Source organism: Leopardus geoffroyi, chromosome C2 (assembly GCF_018350155.1).
Source record: "Leopardus geoffroyi isolate Oge1 chromosome C2, O.geoffroyi_Oge1_pat1.0, whole genome shotgun sequence".
In the NCBI taxonomy this organism is placed as follows: domain Eukaryota; kingdom Metazoa; phylum Chordata; class Mammalia; order Carnivora; family Felidae; genus Leopardus; species Leopardus geoffroyi.
This window is the reverse complement of record NC_059333.1, coordinates 112683193-112703360: the sequence shown is the minus strand read 5'-3', so window position 1 is coordinate 112703360 and position 20168 is coordinate 112683193. Positions and strand designations below refer to the sequence as shown.

General features: G+C 34.1%; 1 protein-coding gene across 1 annotated transcript; it reads left to right on the top strand.

Moving 5' to 3' along the window:
* The first annotated feature begins 321 nt into the window (after positions 1–321).
* On the top strand, positions 322–19241 carry AADAC (arylacetamide deacetylase). The gene is given in 6 exon segments (XM_045503235.1): positions 322–703; positions 7033–7253; positions 9501–9570; positions 10645–10742; positions 10745–10815; positions 18280–19241. Coding segments are annotated over 6 exon segments (1218 nt in total). The 5' UTR covers positions 322–542; the 3' UTR covers positions 18877–19241.
* The last annotated feature ends 927 nt before the right edge of the window (positions 19242–20168 follow it).

Below are 20168 nucleotides of genomic sequence, written 5' to 3'. Positions count from 1 at the left end.
CAATATTTTTGAGATCAAAGTAAGTAGTCAAAAACTGTTAGCTCTCTCCTTGATTATTATATAATTTTAACATGATTATTATTCACTGGTAATTTTAATTGTAGCAAGACAATAAAAGTAATATAAAATACATATGACCATATCTATATTACTTTGTAAAAGCTCTCAATACTTTTAAAATATTTGTTGGTTCTCCCCAACTCTGAGATTTGTTATTTGAAGCATATACTGAGTTTCTTATATTTGATCATGGCCTATTCTTTAGTAGTTACCACACCTACTGTTTGTTTACTGACTTGACTAGCAACATAATAAAGGCTGTTGGATATGATAAAATTTGCAACAGAAGAGTTCTTTGTACTTGTTACTAAGTTTAATGAGTAAACTTAGTAACAGGACAGCCAATGAAATGACAGACTAAGCAGTGGAATTTGTGTTCAGGAAGTTAGATGACACTTTATGAGGGTGCCAAAACGTGGGTGTAATTTTCAGCCACTGAATATTTCAAGTGTATTTGCCGTGTCACCAAGTCAAAAGAGCAGATGAGAACCATCATGGGAAGAAAGACCATTTTACTTCTGATTATGGGGGTTCTTGGGGCATATTATGTTTATATACCTGTCCCAGATAACATTGAGGAGCCATGGAAACTAATGTTGGTTAACACATATATGAAAACTTTAACAGATTTGGTAATTAGAGAGCTTTATTGACTGACTATTTAACAGTTTAATCAGGAGAAAGTATTTGTATTATTGTTATTTAAAAAAAATTTCTGTCTTGGAAATTTTGTTCGTAAAACTGGCTTGCTGATTTTAAAAACTTTTTTTTTATTTTAACTATTCCTTAATGCAGACCCCTAATAGAATAAATATGAAGGAAGTAGTCAAGTAGCTTTAACTTTAAATATTAAAAGACAAATGTAATCTTTTAAATATTAAAAGACAGGAAGACCGACAAAAAGTCGTATCGTGAGTTTCATGGCATGAATCCTGCCCAAATGAAGCACTTTGAAGTGTAAACTTCAGAAACAGTAAGATTGACTAGCGCTGTGATTAGTTACAGAATTCTGTGCAATAACCTTGTATTTAAGCATGCAAATGCATTCATACTGAAATATTTTTAAACAAGTCAGCTGGTAAAAAGCCAAAGGAAACTGGATGTACATGATTTCCAGTTGTAAAGCATGACCTGCTAAGGTGACAGGGCAGCTGGCTGCCCTATCCAGTGTCTCCAGTTGCCCCTCAAAGACTTGTGGTTCTTTTCTAGTAAGGCTCATTATATGAAATTAAAGCTTTTTTTTTTTTAATCTCCTTTAAACATCTTGTAGAAAACTGCCTTCTGGAGCAAAAAACAAACAAAAAAAATTAGAATAATAATAATTTGAGAACAGTTAACCTGTGTATTAAACACTTGGCTCATTATCTCTTTCCTTGAATTTTTAAAGGTGTTCTTAAATATCTCTTCTGGCATTAATGTAGCTCTGAATAAGTGCAAGACTTGTCTTATTTTCATTTTATTAGTGATTTGGTCATTTGTAGTAATTTTGTTAGCAAGTATGTTGTTGGATTTGGGTCAGTTTCACTGGAGTATAGCTTCAACTCTTTATCTTTTATAAGTTATTCTTGAATTTTATTTAAAATATTTATTTTGGTCTATAGTTTTGTTTTCTTTTATTATTTAGATTAATTTTGTATGTATATATACCTATATACACATGTAAATACATACACGATCCTCTCTGTATTGTCTTCAAAAATGGTGTCATTTTCCTTCCTAGTACTTTTTAATCTTTTTCTACATTTTTTCTTCCTTTTGATTTTCTCATTTCTATCGTATATAATACCTTGTGTTACTTTCAACTTAGGGTTTATTTCTGAAATTATTTTGTCTTTCATTATATATTCCTCTTCTAAGTTCTACCAGTACCAGTGTTTAGTCACCTCCTTGTTTTGACTAGTGATCACCACCAAATATGTCCATGTCTTCTAGAATATGTATATTTCTCCTTTGTGATATTTCTTCATACCATTCTTCTTAAAATCCGTTCTGCAATACTGTGTAGTGTATCATCCACTTGGTAGCAATTTTTTTTTTCTAATTTGTTTTCTTCATGAGTTGGAAGCTGTTTGAATAGTAATTCAAACTTTTAATAATTCAATGATGAAGAAAAATGGAAGTCACTGAATATAATCACCTGTCAACTTGTCTGTGATGTAGCATTGTCTCCTGGAATAGAAATATCAAATATAATTAACCAAAATGCCAACTTTGATAGATGGCTCAGCATCACCTTGAAAGGACTTGGAGGTTGCATCTCATCTTGGTAAGAAGTAACATTATAATCAAATAACATAACACTGTCAGCTCTATCTCGGGTTTGAGATTATAAGCATTTGTGAAAGTGTTTTCCATCATTATACCAGATTACAAGGTTTTCCTTAATTGTATTGGGACAATTTGAAGTTCCCTAGGTTTGAGACCATTTTTAAAAATACTGGTTTTATCATCTCTGTTCTTTTCCTACATTTGGCGCTGATTCTTCTAGCCCTACTTATTTCATTTTGCTACTCTTTGGCCTATAAAGGATGAACACTTTGAGGCCCAATTATCTTTTTAGTTTTCAAACCGCTGAATACCTACCATTGATATGCAGATCTGTAACTTGGGTGCAGCCAAAGTCATAGTACTGTTTCTTAAATTTGGATCATCAGAAATTCAATTTTACTATTTTTCCTTTAGATGATAGATCTTTGGATGATAAAGATGCAAGAAATCATTTTGTCCATAAACTGAAGGATATAAATTCCAGAGTTGGTCGGAATTTTTTTTTTGTTTATAATTTGATATCTCAAATTTACATTAAAAATCCTTTTAGGGTTTAGAGTTAGTGTAAAAACAGTAAATGATTTGAGAAGATATATCCATTAACTTAATGCTCTAACTCATCAGACTTCATGAAAGGGAAGACAATTAAAGAAACTATAAAGCCCTTCTTATTCAGTTCAGACTCCAGGGATAATGGACACTATTTTTTACATACTGATGACTTCCTAGTTTTTTGTTATACATTTATTACACTCTAGTAGGATCCAAAAGTTTGTGAGATTATAAAGTCATCTTACAAAATTTTATACCTAGTACTGTCTTATACAACATGTGACAATTACTATTTCTATAACTAAGTCCTTTTCTTTAACTTGCATAACATAGACCATTTTCTATCATTTAAAAAGATATTTATTTGAACTAAACAGTCTCATATTTTGCAGATAAAATACTTGAGTCCATGACTTATGTTTTGAAAGAGAGCCTTATATTTTCTGTACTTAGCTTTTATTTAAAGCCAGAGAGACAACTAAATTCCCTCCATGCGGAAAATGTTGTGTTGATACCTACTTTATGTCGTAGGTTGTAGAAATTTTAAATTTGTTAAAACTAAATAAATTAATGCTTAAACAATCTATCTCTTTTCTGTGTTAACATTTAAAATCGGCAGGCCTGATATTTATGTGATTTCTTCAGACATTTTTTGTTAATTGGTTGGAGTGTTTGTGCAAAAGTCACACCCAGCTGAAAAATGGAGAACATTATTTAACACTGTAGAAATAACATAGAAATAAAGATGACAGAAAATGGTCTACTGGAGGTACGAGTCTCCACCCCTTGTGTAATTGTAGACAGGAGCAATTGTAGGAGACGCCCAAGTTTTGGGGGCATGGTCAGCATGTGTGGAGATATCTGTATGCGGAGTATATCCAAAATATGGAGAAGACCTAAAGCACACTCATAGCTAGAATAATTGGCCTCCCAAAGCCTGTCAGGCATTTGCAGTTCACTCTGCATGAAGTTCTACACTTCTGGCTGCAATTGTAACATGAGGGCAGTCATTTCTTGAAAGTGTATACTTTTTGTGAGTCTAACAACTGAAGTCCCTTTGGAATAGCTGCTGGGCATCAGTAAGGAGGGGGTGTTTGTTTGATGCTTAAACACACACCCAGATGTAGCATTCGTAGATTGGAAAATGCAGCTGGTCATAAAATATAACACCATTCTGCTGGACCCTGGGCTAGCCGCAAGGTGGCTGAAGAGAGGTTTCTGTGTTTTCTTTCATACCCGTCAAAGTTCTATGGATACTAAGGGATCCTTGACTGCTGCATCCACTGTCACGCTCTGTCTTCTTCAATGGGCCTTTTGCAGTGATGGTCACTAACAGAACAGAACACTAACATGAACAGAAATTTTAAACTCTCCCATCTCAGTGTACTCAACTGAAAATCTGGAATATATTACTACTTATCAGGTCTTAGTAAGAATTGAATGAGAACAAGCACAGTACCTGGCAAAAACTAAACACAGTAAATATTATTATTTATATCTATCTCCATACAACTGCCTGTGTTATCACGGTATGCTTGTGATTTTATAGCCAGATAAAACCATATGAAAAAATTTCCCAGCTGAACCTTGGCAATCCTGGATAAAATAAATATTGAAAATCATGTTCAAGTAAAATTTCTGGAAAAATACCTAAAAGTTTTATAGAGATAGAAACAGACATGGATATTGATGTGCATATAAATACAGATTTGTACATGGGCTAGACTTAGATATTAATGAGATCTATAACTTAATATAAATATATATAGTGCATTATATACATGTGAGTGCATATTTATGTGTGTGTGTGTGTGTGTGTGTGTGTGTGTGTGTGTGTAGCTGTTAGCATTTATCAACCTGTCATCAATCTGTTAGTTGATTTTATACTATCTTTTCTCATTTCTTTTGGTATGCTAAGATGCTAAGGTTCCACTCACTAATATATTTCTCAATGTCTTTGTATAGATATCCTCTGGAGTTTGCTGAATACACAGTGTTGCGGTGGGTTATGGATTACAATAATAAATTAGATATTTATTTACAATACCAAATTAGATATTAGACATTACTACTTCCCTCAGCCTTTGGATTCTTCCCCTCCAATAGCTGGGAAATTTGGTGCCTCATTTTCCTTAAATACTTCTACTACTGAAGCTGGTTTCTGTTGCTTCTACTAGGGGAGGTCTGGGAGGATTTGGGAGTTGAGGATGTTCAGAACCCATATAAATGTATGTAATCTACTCAGACTATCACCCACATAATAACTTAGACCCAGCTTTTAAAATGTCTGGTGGGGGCGCCTGGGTGGCGCAGTCGGTTAAGCGTCCGACTTCAGCCAGGTCACGATCTCACGGTCTGTGAGTTCGAGCCCCGCGTCAGGCTCTGGGCTGATGGCTCAGAGCCTGGAGCCTGTTTCTGATTCTGTGTCTCCCTCTCTCTCTGCCCCTCCCCCGTTCATGCTCTGTCTCTCTCTGTCCCCAAAATAAATAAACGTTGAAAAAAAAAATTTAAAATGTCTGGTGGATGGTGACTTTACCTTGCATGGCAATTCCACAATTTACAAGATCAAACTTTGGTTCTGTTTTTAGAGCTGTTAAAGATGAGATTTCTTCTAGGGAATGTTTACAGAGTATCTGCTTTACTGACTGTAACTTGAACTGAAAACCTAAATAACTGAGAATGTAATTTTTCTTTCAGTAATGTTTTAAGTTCAGTTAGTGCTTGAACTCATTATTTTCACCATAATATTTTATTGCAATAGCTACTTGATCTCTCAAAACTATCCTTTAATAAGAACTATTACAGGTGTTAATTTAATAACTTTTTTGCTACTACATTTCATGTGTGAACAGATTCTATTTTGCATTAGCAATGAGACAATTTACTAGCTGTAAATCTAACCAGGTCAGTTATCTAATTCCAGCACATGTCTTAAATGGTCTCCTTTCTTGAGAACTTCTGGGCTATATTCTCTATCAATCATTGTTTCTTACAATATAGATACTGTTATAAATATCCCAATAGGAACAGTTTGAGAATATAGAATTTGAGGTATACAACCTTTAGAGTGTGGGGTGAAGGGAAGCCACCAGTACTTGAAGCTGCTTGCATCACTGAACTGGTAATTCTCAAAAGGACAACCAGAGGTACGGGAAGCCACATAATTGTCAATGTTCACATAAATATCCATAGGGGCTCAGAGGAAATAATGGCTTTTTCTTTATTTCTACCCTATCAGTCTTACAAGAGTGCCTCTGTGTAACACAGTTTAACCTGGCAAGGAGTTCTGGGAAATGTATCTCCCTGACCTTTCAGGAACATGGGGATGATTTGGTGTTGAAATTAGATAATTTTGTTTATTCCCTTTGCATTTATCTTCATTAAGTGAGACAGAGGTTGACCCAACTCTTTAATCGATGACTTAGGACCATACTCCACATGTTTCCAACGTAAGGTTGGAAAACAATTTTTTTGATTCTTGGAATTCCAATATTATAGATCATGGTTTGGCTCCCACTTACCTTTTGAGGTCCTTTTTCTTTTACGCATCCCTGTATGGACCTGACTTCCTAGCTTGACTAAGCTACCTGCATTTCTCTGATTGAAGTAGGAGTATATCTGTGTCTTTAATTTTGGCCTAGAGTGAGATTTCCTCCTTTGTCCAGCCAAACTTTGTTCCGTATCAGAGGTCACCTACTATTTGAAAACTCTTCCCTAGGTCTCACATGCAGGCAGCTAGTTTACCTTTCCATTGACCCTTGCCAAACTTCATTGTACTTGTCTATGAGACATGCAGTTATGTAATTATGTTGCTTTATAACTGCTTATATATATCCATTTCTCCCACTTGACTCTGAGCTTATTTAAAGTAGGGAACTTACCCTGTTGATCTTTGTGCTCAAAGTAGGAAGCCTAGAACCCACCAAGTTGTAATACCTGAATAATTCTTTACATATCTTTTTTTAAATCTAAAGCAACTATTATGGTAAAAAGTCTGAATTTCCAGTCATGGAAATTTCTAATCATGGCATTCAGATTTACCTGTGACAGTATGACACAGGACCATTGGGAGCATATAGCATACTCCTACGTGCATAAATAACATTGATATTTGCTATGTGTAACCTGGTGTGGTTCCCCCCACCCTTTTAGGGTTCTGTTTATTGAACTATTGGGAATCAACCATGCCATGAACATTGTAATGTTCTTTATGAGCTTTCAAGAAGTCCCACCCACATCTGATGAAAATGTCACTGTGATGGAGACAACTTTCAACAATGTTCCTGTCCGCATATATGTACCAAAATGAAAGCCAGAGAGACTAGGCTTATTTTATATTCATGGTGGTGGTTGGTGTTTGGGAGTGCTGGTATGTGCCCCTTTTTAGAAATTGTAATTTATCATATAACACACATTGTATTAAGATGGTGATTTCAACATATCAAGAAGATATATTGTTAAACATCCCAGATAAGCTAACACTTCAGTTGTCTGAAATTCATTTCTTTGAGCTCTGTTAGTTTAAAGGAATTATTTTAAATCTCTTTCTTAAAGGGATAATCAATAGCCAAGGCTGTAGCAAATTTCAGAAGAAAGAAAAGTGTTTCATGAACTTAGAAATTTATTATTGAACTTGTTAATGGCAGAAATGATGGGATGTTGCAATGAAACCAAAATGGAGTACATTGAATAGTGAATGAGGAATGAGGAAATGGAGGTGTGACTCTAGTTTTTCAATCAGCATAGATATGGAAAGAAATGAGAAAGGTGTTAGATGGAAAAGAAGAGTTGAGTATGAGTATTTTATCTTTATTTTATATAAAAAAAGTGTATTTCAATTTTATGTATTTTTAATATTTACATAAATGTTAAATATGTAATATATATAGTGTTACTTTATATAATATAAAGTTTATATTTTATGTATAAAAGCATGTTTTATATTTATTTTATATCTACCTGTAGGAGATCTATGAACATGTTTGTAAACTCAAGGTAAAGGTGGGGGTTAATAGGAATATGTTGTAGAAAAGGGGAGGGGGCTGGAGGATGGAATGAGGTTTGCCTGATCTAGAAGATATGAGATGAAATTGGACTTAGTACAGAGAAGGATTGGCAACACATAGGAAGAGAAACACACTCTGCGACAAGAAGAAAAGAGGTGTTGATGGAGTGATGTAGATTGGAAACATAAATCAAAGTAGGAAAGGATGTGATCCTCTCTATGATTTTCTACAAATGCAGGCAGTAAAGGCCTTAGCTGGCAATGAAGTGAGGTTTCTAAGACAAAGTCTGATAATACCATGCCTCAGTTTGTTTCCATGAGTCCCTGTTATCCAAAGCCCTTCTTTAAAAATCTTTTCATCACAGTATTACTGAAGAATGAGAATATGCTTACCAAGAGAAAGGAACTAAGTAAGAATAAGCTTAGTTAGCAATAAGCAAAATTTTGATGCTTTTTATTTTTATATTAAAAAGACATAAAAATCTATGTTCTAATCCAAAATATAAGAATGACCATTTATCTATCTATCTATCTACCTACCTATCTATCTATGAGAGAGGGGGTGGGGAGAGGAAGGGAGAGTGTTGGGGCAGGGCAGAGAGGGAGAGAGGAAGAGAATCCCAAGCAGGATCCATGCCCAGTCTGGATCCAGAGCCTGATTCAGGGCTCTATTTCACGACTATGAGATCATGACCTCAGCCAAAATCAAGAGTCACCTAATTAACTGAGCCACCCAGGTGCCCCAAGAATGACTTTTTTATATAAATGTTAAGTAAAAGTTTAAAACTTAGTGTGTATTTGATATTTTAAGAATATTCAGTACCTGACTTTGGAATCTCTTCTTTTCATGGCCCACATGATTTAATGTTTGTGACAACTACATATTCTGATACTTCCCCTTGTAACACTTTGTGATTTCTCCCTCCTCTCATTACTGGCAAATTCTATTTTATCTTCTTGAAATTTTCTTATCTGCAAAAGGAAGCACTTACCCAATCCCAATAGCAAATATGTGTGATTCATCCCCACTCTGCTCACAAGGCCAAAAAAGCTCCAGAAAACACATTTTTTCTTGTCTGCCTAGAACATACAAATATATAAATCAGGTTTTAGCTTTCCCTACTTCCTCTTTTCTTTAGTTTTCTCTGGCAGTTTTAATAAAATCTAATGCCATTTCCACATGACACTTTCTGTACCTTTCCATTAAAACAACTAATATTTTTTGCATTGTTGCTTTTTATTTATATGCCTGGCCCTCCTTGCCCCTGTCTGTGGTAGACTGTGACTTGCTAAAAGCCAGGGGGTTAATTGTCTGTGTTTATTCTTTCACCACCTACTACTTGCTGAATGAAGGAGGAAGAGATTGATCTTAAAGAGAGTGAATTTGGCTTAAGTTATCCAGGGCGGAATGTGGGGAAGGACAAGAGAGTTGACAATGCGTATATCATAGGATCACTGAGCAGAAGAATTCATGTTTTATAGCTATGATGAAATCCTAGAAATAGTTTTCCCAGAACATTTCAGTGAGGAACAAATTATAGTTATAAGCTCTGTGTTGATGGAAACACTCATCAATACACTGGTTAGTTTCTGATTTTATTTCCTTTTATTTCAGCTTTGTTTAGTTATGCCTTTCTGTCAAAACAGACAGTGGATAGATTTGATGTTGTTGTCATTTCAGTCAAGTAAGAGTACTCTTGATTTGTTAGAGTTTGGGCCAGATACCATACAGAGTAGGATCCTCTAAGCTGTCTTAGTCATTCCTTGGTTATTCTAGGGGTGTTTCAAATAAAATGGAGAAGGTGAGAATAGAGAACATGAACTTCACATGACCAGAAAAGAGTCCGAGAGAAAAGAGTTGTACAGTTAGGTCAAGCGGGGATCAAAAACAGGAAGTCAAAAAACTGTTAAAATAAAATTAAACTACTGTATCTTAAGGACAAATGACCTCTGCTGGATTTCTAGCCTACTCTTAATTAGCAAAGTAAGATGAGGGCTTCAGGGTGAGAGAATCAGGTTTAAAGGCTGGTTCTAGAATTAATTGAATAACTTTGTACCAGATAAATACCATTTTAGCTCAATTTTCTCAGATGTAAACTGAGAGTCATATAATATTTTCTGTATCATAGAGTTGTTTTAAAGATTAAGTACTCAAATAAATTTAACACAATTAGTATAGAATATTTCATGGTACAAGCCTCCATTAAATGTAATTAGTAACCAAATAATGTATTGGAATACAGGCACAATCTACTCTCAAAAAAACATTCTACATCAATTATTAATAATAAAAAACAAAACAAATGGGAATAAATAGAAAAATGAAGAAACTGAAAAAAAAAAAAGGATAATAGTGACTACTTGCCAACTTGATTATTAGATTAAGTTGGAATAGAATAATTCCTAATGTTTGTTTGCTATTTACACTAATAAAGTAAAATGATTACAAAGAAAATACCATTCTGGTAAAAATTTATTTAAGGGAAATTATCACCTGAGTTTTTTTCCCCTAAGTCTTAGCCAAGTTTTGCATTCAAGCCTTTATTTATGTAAACATGTAAAAATTTGTAAAGGCTTTTATAGCAAGCATTATCATAAGAATGACATTTGTCTTTGGATTCATAATGACCTCAAATACCAGGTTTGCTAAAGAAAATGTTTTTACTTATGATTTTAAGGGTTAGAGCATGCCCCCCACACACACACATTTAATTTTTGAAAAATAATCGGCTTAACGAACATTGTTATTGTGCCCACAGCTACAGACTAGCCCCTAAATATCACTTTCCAAATCAATTTGAAGATGTATATAATGCATTAAAGTGGTTCTTACACCAAGATGTTCTTGATAAATATGGGTGGATCCTGAAAGAATTGGAATTTCTGGAGACAGTGCTGGAGGGAATTTAGCTGCAGCAGTGACTCAACAGGTATGTTGCTCAGATTTTTTTTCCTAAAAATATCTTACCCTTAAATATTTATTTCAAACATTAAAATATCCATGCAAATTATGTTATGTTAATATGTTAGAAATTAGAGATTATACATAGAAATCAACATTAGAGAACATTTGTATCCTGAGTGCTTCTATTCCTACCTTCTGTCAGATTTTTAAAAAATAAAATGATAAAGTACTCTTTCCAGGTCATTGGTTTAAACATCATTAATATGTCGGCTAAGTGCTATGCTATTTTGTTATATTAGGGCTGGTATTTGTGCAATCAGCCAATGATACCAGTCACTATAGTTACAAAATCAGATTATTCCAGTATTCTTCATGGCATATACTAAAACTTACATGAAAACTATTGTTATCATAATAATCATCTTGCCTATAGACAAAAAATGTTAACAGGTTTATAGATACTACTTACTTGCAGAAGGAATTATAATTTTCAGATGCCAACTATTATACTATCTCTATGATATTTAGCCAAACTGGACATCTAGTTTTTAAATATTTTTAAGTTTATTTATTTATTTTGAGAGAGAGACAGAGAGAGTGAGTGGGAGAGGGGCAGATACAAAGGGAGAGAGAGAATCCCAACCAGGCTCCGCACTCACAGGGGCTGGAACTCAAGAACTATGAGATCATGACCTGAGCCAAAATCAAAAGTAAGAAGCTTAATCCACTGAGCCACCCAGGTACCCCAAAACTGGGCATCTATTAACTATTAATTTGAAGTGACACATAATCATAATTAGTCTAATAATGAGTAAAATTGTTATTCATACTGGTTATCTGACCTAAATATTAAACCAGGCACCAGTGGCATAGAAGAAATGTTCTTATATGAAAAAAAAATTACTTGTAGATTTAAAAATGAATATCTGCAATTCAATAACTAACTCTAATTATAAATATTGCTCATAAATTTATTATGCAATCAAACAAAACTTGCTCTTGATTTTGTTGATTTTTCATTTCTATACACATTTTAAAGTATATAAGTTTTGGCTATTGATACCTCCAGAATAACCTTCTTATGATTTGTAGTCAAAGGAAAGATACAAATTTTGTGATTTTTATAAAAAATACTGCACAACAGATTTTCTGCTACTTCCCAGAAATTTATTTCCCTACTGCCTACTCATTGTCACTCTGAAAGACATCTTGATGCAGTACAAAGGGTATATCAGAAGACATGGATTTTTGGAGATAATTTCTTTTTATCATGTCACATAATGAGCCCTTTCTCTTATGTAGTTCAGACTTCTACAGTGGTGAACCAATCAATTCTGACCCATAATTATTAAAATATAATATTCTGCAGAGCATTAAACTGCTAATAACATATGAAAGATTTCCAGGCCAAAAAAATTGTTTTTAATTATTTTATTTATTTTGAGAGAGAAATAGAGTGAGCAGGGGAGGGGCAGAGACAGAAGAGAGAGAGAGAGAATCTCAAACAGGTTCCACACTGTCAGAACAGAGCCCTGTGTGAGGCTTGAACTCACAAACTGTGAGATCATGACCTGATCCAAAATCAAGAGTCGGGCACTTAACTGACTGAGCCACCCAGGTGCCCCTAGGCCAAAAAGTTTTTTAAAGGATATGGAAAAAAAAAACACATGCAAAGATAACCTAGCACTCAATGTCTCTCTGCTCTAATGGCATATGTGAATCAAAAGAAAACTATTCAACCAAGATGAGCTAGAGAGTTTCAGTCAAATTCCAGGGCCCTCCAAAAAACAGGGACACTTATGAAGTACTTCTGATTTTAAGTGAGGCTCTAAAGAGGTATGGTCTCATTGTTAGGGGGAGGATGATACAAAACAAACCATGTGCATTTAGAGTCTTGCTTTGTATCACCTGAATGGTTGTGGGAAATCTGTCCTTGAACTTAAATTAAATTGATGAGCAGTTGATATTCAAGTATAGTTAACAGTGTATAAAAATCCTCCCTGAAGAAATATAGTATCATAATAGACTTCAAATTATTCCTGCAAAAATTTTTCACAATCAGTAGCCAGCACAGAATAAAACATATCTAAGCAAAGAAGTAAACAAGAAGCCATGAAGGGAAGCAAGCAGAATCAACAGACAAAAGAAAGACACTTTACAAAATTCAGATACTGCAATTATCAGCCACAGAATATAAAGTAACTATCCAAGTTTCTTCAATTAATTCACAACCATGATTGCAAATTTTGGCATAAAAGTAGAATTTTGAAAAACAAACAAAAGTCCAAAACTAAAAAAATAAAATCAACAAAATTAAAATTTTATAAATTGTTTAAGTGGTCTTATACAAGCTGTAGATATCACTTATAAGCTAAAAGATGGGCCATATGACTCATGGATGACTATGCACAATGAACCATGGAAGCCCAGAAAGACAGAAAATACAGTAGAGAAGATAAGAAATATAGCAGATACAGCCTGAAAATCCACTAGCCTTTTAAATGTTATGCCAGAAACAGAGGGGAAAGAATGGGAGAGAAAGGAAGATTTAAGAATACAAAAATATTAGAGCATTTTGCAGAGCTGATGAAAGATGTCAAGATACAGATAACAGAAGCTCCATGAACCTTAAACATACTTTTTTAAGAGGTTAAAATTAAATAAATAGCTAGAGATAAATGTATACATGGATATACAGACAACAAGGCAAAAGTGTTGACAATCAATAACCCAAGATACAACAGAAAGAAATAGAGGGGCTCCTGGCTGGCTCATTCGGTAAAGCATGCAACTCTTGATCTCAGGGTTGTGAGTATGTTGGGTGTAAAATTACTTAAAAATTTTTTTAAACCAAAAAAAAAAGAAAGAAAGAAAATCTTAGAGAAAAAAGGGTATCTTCACAGAAGTACAAGTCATCCTGACAGCTTACTTCTCAATAGCGAGAATGTAAGTTCTAAGTCAGTGGAATATCATCAAAGTGCAACACAAAATTACCGTTAACCAAATTCTTTGATGCACAAAAATATTACTTAAGAATAAAGGAGAAATAAAGGCATATTCAGATACACAAAAACTAATAGAGCTGCTATTAATGAAACACACTAAAAGGTGGTTTAAATAAGTGTTTCAGACAGAATGAAAATGCAGATAAAAGTTTATAATACAGGAAGAAGCAAGGAGCAATAATGTGGCAAGATGTAGGTAAATCTTTTTTTTTTTTTAAGATGTAGGTAAATCTTAAACTCAGAAAGTTTAAAATAATAAGATATATAAAATTAAAACATGAGAAAAACAAATCATAATTTCAAGAGTGGAGGAGAGGATAGATTTTAAGTCTTCCAAGCTCTTTTGATTGTCTAAGAAGAAATAAATGATAGGTCTTTCATAATTTCATTTGTTTTTGAGAGGTTAAGAATACACCTTATAATTCTTAGGATAATCATTTAGTGAATACAAATAGGGAGGAACCTGGGTGGCTCAGTCAGCTTAGTGTCTGACTCTTAATTTCAACTCACATCATGATCCCAGAGTTGTGGGATCCAGCCCCGCATCAAGCTCATGGAGTCTGCTTAACATTCTCTCTCTCTCTCAGGGGTGCCTGGGTGGCTCAGTCAGCTGAGTGTATGACTTGGGCTCAGGTCATGATCTCACAGTTCACAGGTTCAAGCCCCGCGCTGGGCTCTGTGTTGATAGCTCAGAGCCTGGAGCCTGCTTCAGATTCCCTGTCTCCCTCTGTCTCTACTCCTCCCCAATTCGGGCTCTGTCTGTCTCTGTCTCTCTCTCTCAAAAATAAATAAACATTAAAAAATTTTTTTAAAAAGGGTTCTCTTTCTCCATCTGCCCCTCTCCCCTGTTCACTCTGTCTCAAAATCAGTTAATCAATTAATAGAAAAGGGGTATAACTTGTAAACTATTACAGGAAAAAAATAGAATAGTGAAAAGGTCAACCAATCTGAAAGAAGTCAAAAATAGAAAAGAAGGAGGATTCACAAAATAAAGTGGTAGATTAAAAGCAATTATTTTAATAATTACAGTAAATATTAGCGGTCTAAATAATCTGGTTGTAGGACCTATATTGTCAGATTAAAAACATAAGTAAGCAGAAAATTTGAAAGTAAATGGTTGGAATATGTGTATCTGGAAATAACATCTAAAAGCATTGCTGCCAGGTTAAGAAGATCGCATCATTACAGAAAAGGTTAAACCATCGAGAAAATATACCAACTCTAAATCTGTATGGATTTAGTAACATGGTCTTAAATATATGAAGAAAATATTAACAGAACTACAGGGAAAAACACAAATGTTCGGAACCACAATGAGAGATTTAAAAAGAACTCTTTCAGTAATTAAGAAAAGCAGTCAAAAATAACAAGTGTATAGAGGACTGGAATAATGATTAATACATTTAACTCAAGAACAGGGAAGAAAGCAAGTACATGTGATCATTTTTAAAAATTGACCAAGTACTTGTCCGTAAAGCAAGACTCAAAAAATCACCGAATTTAAATCACACCTTTTGGACTCTTAACCACAGTGCTAAAATGTGGGAAATCAATAAGAAAAAGACCAACAAGAAAACATCCTTCTTTTTATGGAAATTTAAAAAATACAAGTAATTACCTATGGGCCAGTATTTAATGGAATATATATCTTGTATATATTTTCCCCACATTTAGAACAATATTTATAGGAATTGTATTTTAAAAGCATATATTTGAAAAGAAGAAAGGCTAGAATAAGCATTTGACTAAAGAAATCAAAGAAAAAAATAGAAGGAAGATGATAATGATAACAGAAATTATGATATTCAAAATCAAGCTTACAGTAAATGTGAACAAAAAGCAAAAAGTTAATTCTTTGAAAGGACTAATAAAAAATTTAAATCTCTGGAAAGACACATGAGGAAGAACAAAGTCAGGCATAATAATGTCAGGATTGAAAAAGGGACAATTCTGCAGTCCCTAAAATATGAAAAAGAACTAGCCGTCAATGAGTTCAGAATGAACATTGTAATCTTTAAAAGAGAAATTTGGAAAAACTTTAAAGTAAAAATGATATTTCATAATATTTAAATCCAATAGGCAAATTCCAAGAAAAATATAACTTTCAAAACAGAAGAAGAAATGAAAATCTGAGATATTTTATAATCATTAAATTAAATCAATAATTAAAAAATTGTACTGCTAAGACACTTCACTGGAAATTTACAGCAAACATCAGAAAGAAACCACTCCAAATAAATACAAAATAGTCCAGAGAATAGGAAAAGAGTGTGCATTCTTTAATTATCTTCAGAGAAGCACATTGTTATGTTATATCTGACATAAGGAAGGAAAACAGTGGGCCAATCACATTCAGCAAATGAAGATATTACCATCATGAATAAAGTATTAGAAAAATATACATATACCACATACATATTTACCATGACCAAGTTGCTAATAATGCAAGGAAAAGTATATTTTACAAAAATAAGTGAATTTTACCACATTAATAAAGGAAGCAGAATTATACTAGATGCGGAAAAAGCATTTAGTAAAAGTGACAGTAATAATTATTGGTTCACTAGGAATAGATGGAACATCCTTAAACAGGTAAACTACATTGATTAAATGTGTACAAATGGTATAATTTTAAAGAAATACACAGAACTAAATACCATAAAATGGGGGATGAGGAGGAAATGGGAGTGCAGTCCTTTTGGGGAGGAAGAGGGTATGTGGCCAATTCAGGGTATATGATAAACTCCCTGGCCCTTGAACATAGTTACATTTAAATTTCTGTCTTACAAGGCTATATATTTGATTTTGTATGTATTATATTTAGCTACAAAGGCAATTTGCTTTTAATATGCATGTTCAAAGATTTTGGCTACCTACCTGTAAAGTTGAATTTATTGGTCAAATATAAAATAGTTTTGTATCTTTTCTTAATTCAATCAGCTACCTCTTAGCTACCTATTTAATGATTACCACACATCTGCTAATGTAAACTGTTCTTCATACTAGATAGTGAGCTAAATGGAATGTAAACTTATCTGAGACAAAACACTGAAATGATTATTTAACTTCAGTACATATTTTTTTTACATAAAACAATTATTTTTACAAAACACAATATGGTAATGGACTTATAAATATTTTATTTTACAAACTATAATTACTAACTGTGCTTTAAATGCAATGAAATAAACAGTGCTGCCATTTGCTGTTGCTAGTATGTAAGTCTGTGTGTGTGTGTAAAATGTTATATTTATACCAAATGAAAAAATGTCAGAATGCTTTCCTTTTTCAACTCTATATTAAATTTTTAGAAATAGACTTCAATTTAAACATTATACTTTACTCTGAGGAGCATAAGAGTACATGTGGCTTCAATAATTACTACTTGTGACCTATGCTAACAGATCTCAAGGTTTTGTATACATCAGAATCACCTGAAAGACTTGTTAAAACATAAATTGCTGGTCCCTCCCTACTTGAGTCAGTGTGTCTGGGTGAGGACCCAAGAATTTGAATTTCTAATAAATCCTCAGCTGATGCAGATGCTAGTGGTCCAGGGACCACACTTTGAGAAGCTAATCTAGAAGACACAATGGGTCATTCCAACTTGCAGGACCAAGTAAATGTACACAAAAACATCTGCTAAACTTTAGTGCTCAATGTTACTGGTCTCCAAATATTTTTGATCATGTGTCCTATTAATAAAAGAAACCTCTAGTATACCCCCACAAATATATGCATATTAATTTATAGATAAATTTGTGTTAATGCACTCATGTAATTTGAATATTTTAAAAGCATAAATATTCAAATGAATTAGACTTTTGCCTAAGATTCATGTGTTTTGTATCAGAGCCAAATTAGAATGTTAGTTAGATGATCTTTCCTTTAAATGTTAAGGCCTAGGGGCGCCTGGGTGGCGCAGTCGGTTAAGCGTCTGACTTCAGCCAGGTCACGATCTCGTGGTCCGTGAGTTCGAGCCCCGCGTCGGGCTCTGGGCTGATGGCTCAGAGCCTGGGGCCTGTTTCCGATTCTGTGTCTCCCACTCTCTCTGCCCCTCCCCCGTTCATGCTGTGTCTCTCTCTGTCCCAAAAATAAATAAACGTTGAAAAAAAAATTTAAATGTTAAGGCCTATTGATATCATAATATAGGTACATACTTGTTTTACTTAAAAAATGTTTCCTGTGATTGCCATTCTTAGTTATCAGGGTAGATATTTTGCTTTTTAATCACATATTAGATGATCTCTTTCCCCACTCATGAGGAAAGTTGTACAAATCATTTTGTTTATATTCACACTATTTAAGACACGTAGTCTTCAATATAATATTGAAAATTGGAAAGTTCTTTGAGATCTATTTTTTGTTGCTTCTGATTATCTTTTTGAGATTCTGGATTTATCCTATATCCACCTACTGTTTGTAAATAAAAATATTTTTAAATAAAAATTATTATCTGAGCAACTTATTTAAATTATTTTCAGCTCATAGATGACTCGGATGTCAAGATCAAACTCAAGACCCAGTCTTTAATTTATCCTGCTCTTCAGACTCTTGATATGGATTTACCATCATATTGGGAAAATTCACACTTTCCACCTCTGCCCAAATCACTGATGGTCAGGTTCTGGAGTGAATACTTTACCACGGACAAATCACTTGCAAAAGCTATGCTCTTCAAGCAACATGTACCAGTGGAATCAAGCCATCTGTTCAAATTTATTAATTTGAGTTCTTTGCTCCCTGAAAAGTTTAAGAAAGGGCACTTTTATAACAGTCCAACTTATGGTAGTTCTGAATTGGCTAAAAAATATCCAGGATTTCTTGATGTGAGGGTATCCCCCTTGTTAGCTGATGACAACAAATTGCAAAGTTTACCCTTGACCTATGTCATCACCCGTCAATATGATGTCTTAAGAGATGATGGAATCATGTATGTCACCTGACTTCAGAATGCTGGAGTTCAGGTGACCCATAACCATATTGAGGATTGATTCCATGGAACACTTTCCAATTATGCACTTAAAATTACACATAGAGTAGAAAATCAGTATATGATTTGGCTAAGTGAAAATCCATAGTAAAAATCTGAGGAGGGGTCCATAAAATATATATAAGCCCAGAATAGGAAACTACTTAGAATCAAAGGTTATGTTTGGATTGATGTTTATCATCTGTGGCCTTTCTAAAGTCTTCATAGCCATCATGTTGTTTGTTTTTTAACTCAGGGAGTTCTCTATTTCTTGTCCTAAGTGTTGTTTATTCACTTCTGTACCTTAGAAAATATTTACTTTCCTGTATATTCTTTTCTTGCTGCTGTTACTCATTTCTTTAGCTCTAATTCATAGCTCTAGTTTTTTTTTTTGTTTTTTTTTTTTAATATTTATTTTATTTTTGAGAGACAGAGCATGAGCAAGGGAGAAGCAGAGAGAGAGAGGGAGACAGCACAACTTCACCTGAGCCAAAGTCGGATGCTTAACTGACTGAGCCATCCAGGTACCCCACAGCTCTAGTTTTTTGATTGCCTGACAGTATTACTATTGAGAAGAAAGCTTCAACACATCTGGCTTGTGAAATGCCAGAGCTTCAACTGACATGGGTTTAGGGCCTTGAAATGCTGCCTTGTAGGCACTAAGACAGTTAAATAATACCATTTCAAAAAGGAGAGTTCTTTTCAATGCTAAAAATATAGGATTTTTCTAATCTATGAAATTATAAAATAAACTTACATAAGTTTATATATTCAGCTTTGTCTTCAATAGTGTAGTAGCCAAGATGTCTGAAGAAAACCTTAAAGTACATACACCTCAACCTGCTGCATGAAATAAATAACAAATCTTTACAAATCATGAATGGTTGAGTGAAAAGTAGAGGAATGTTCAGGGCCAAAAACGTTAAGAAGGTGCAAACCCAGATTCCTACCTGAGATTTATCTCTGACATTATAAGTGACACCTACCTCTATCAGGTGGCCTGAGGTGGTGGGAGATATTTGCATCATCGCCCAATGATAGGCAAATAATTTTCTTTAATCAGGCAGTTCTTAAATCTAAAATCCTGTCTTAAAGTGTAGATTTTATTATTATTATAGTATGGTGAGGCAAACAGATCAGGAGGTGACTCTCGTTGGAAAGTTTGTTACTCACAGGTGGCCAGAGGCGTGAGTATGATACTTCATGAGGGGACCACATGGGGAAGCCCCAGAGTTGGTCTGAAGGCAGAGAGAGCAAGGGGAAATGTGAGTGAAAAACTCTTGTGGTTTCCACAGGAATAGGCAAGGCAGAGTAAACAGGGCAAGTAAGCAGAGTAAGTAAGATTGGGCAGCATGAACAATTTCAGTGGACTTTGAGGTACTGGGGCTATTTCTGTTTGGT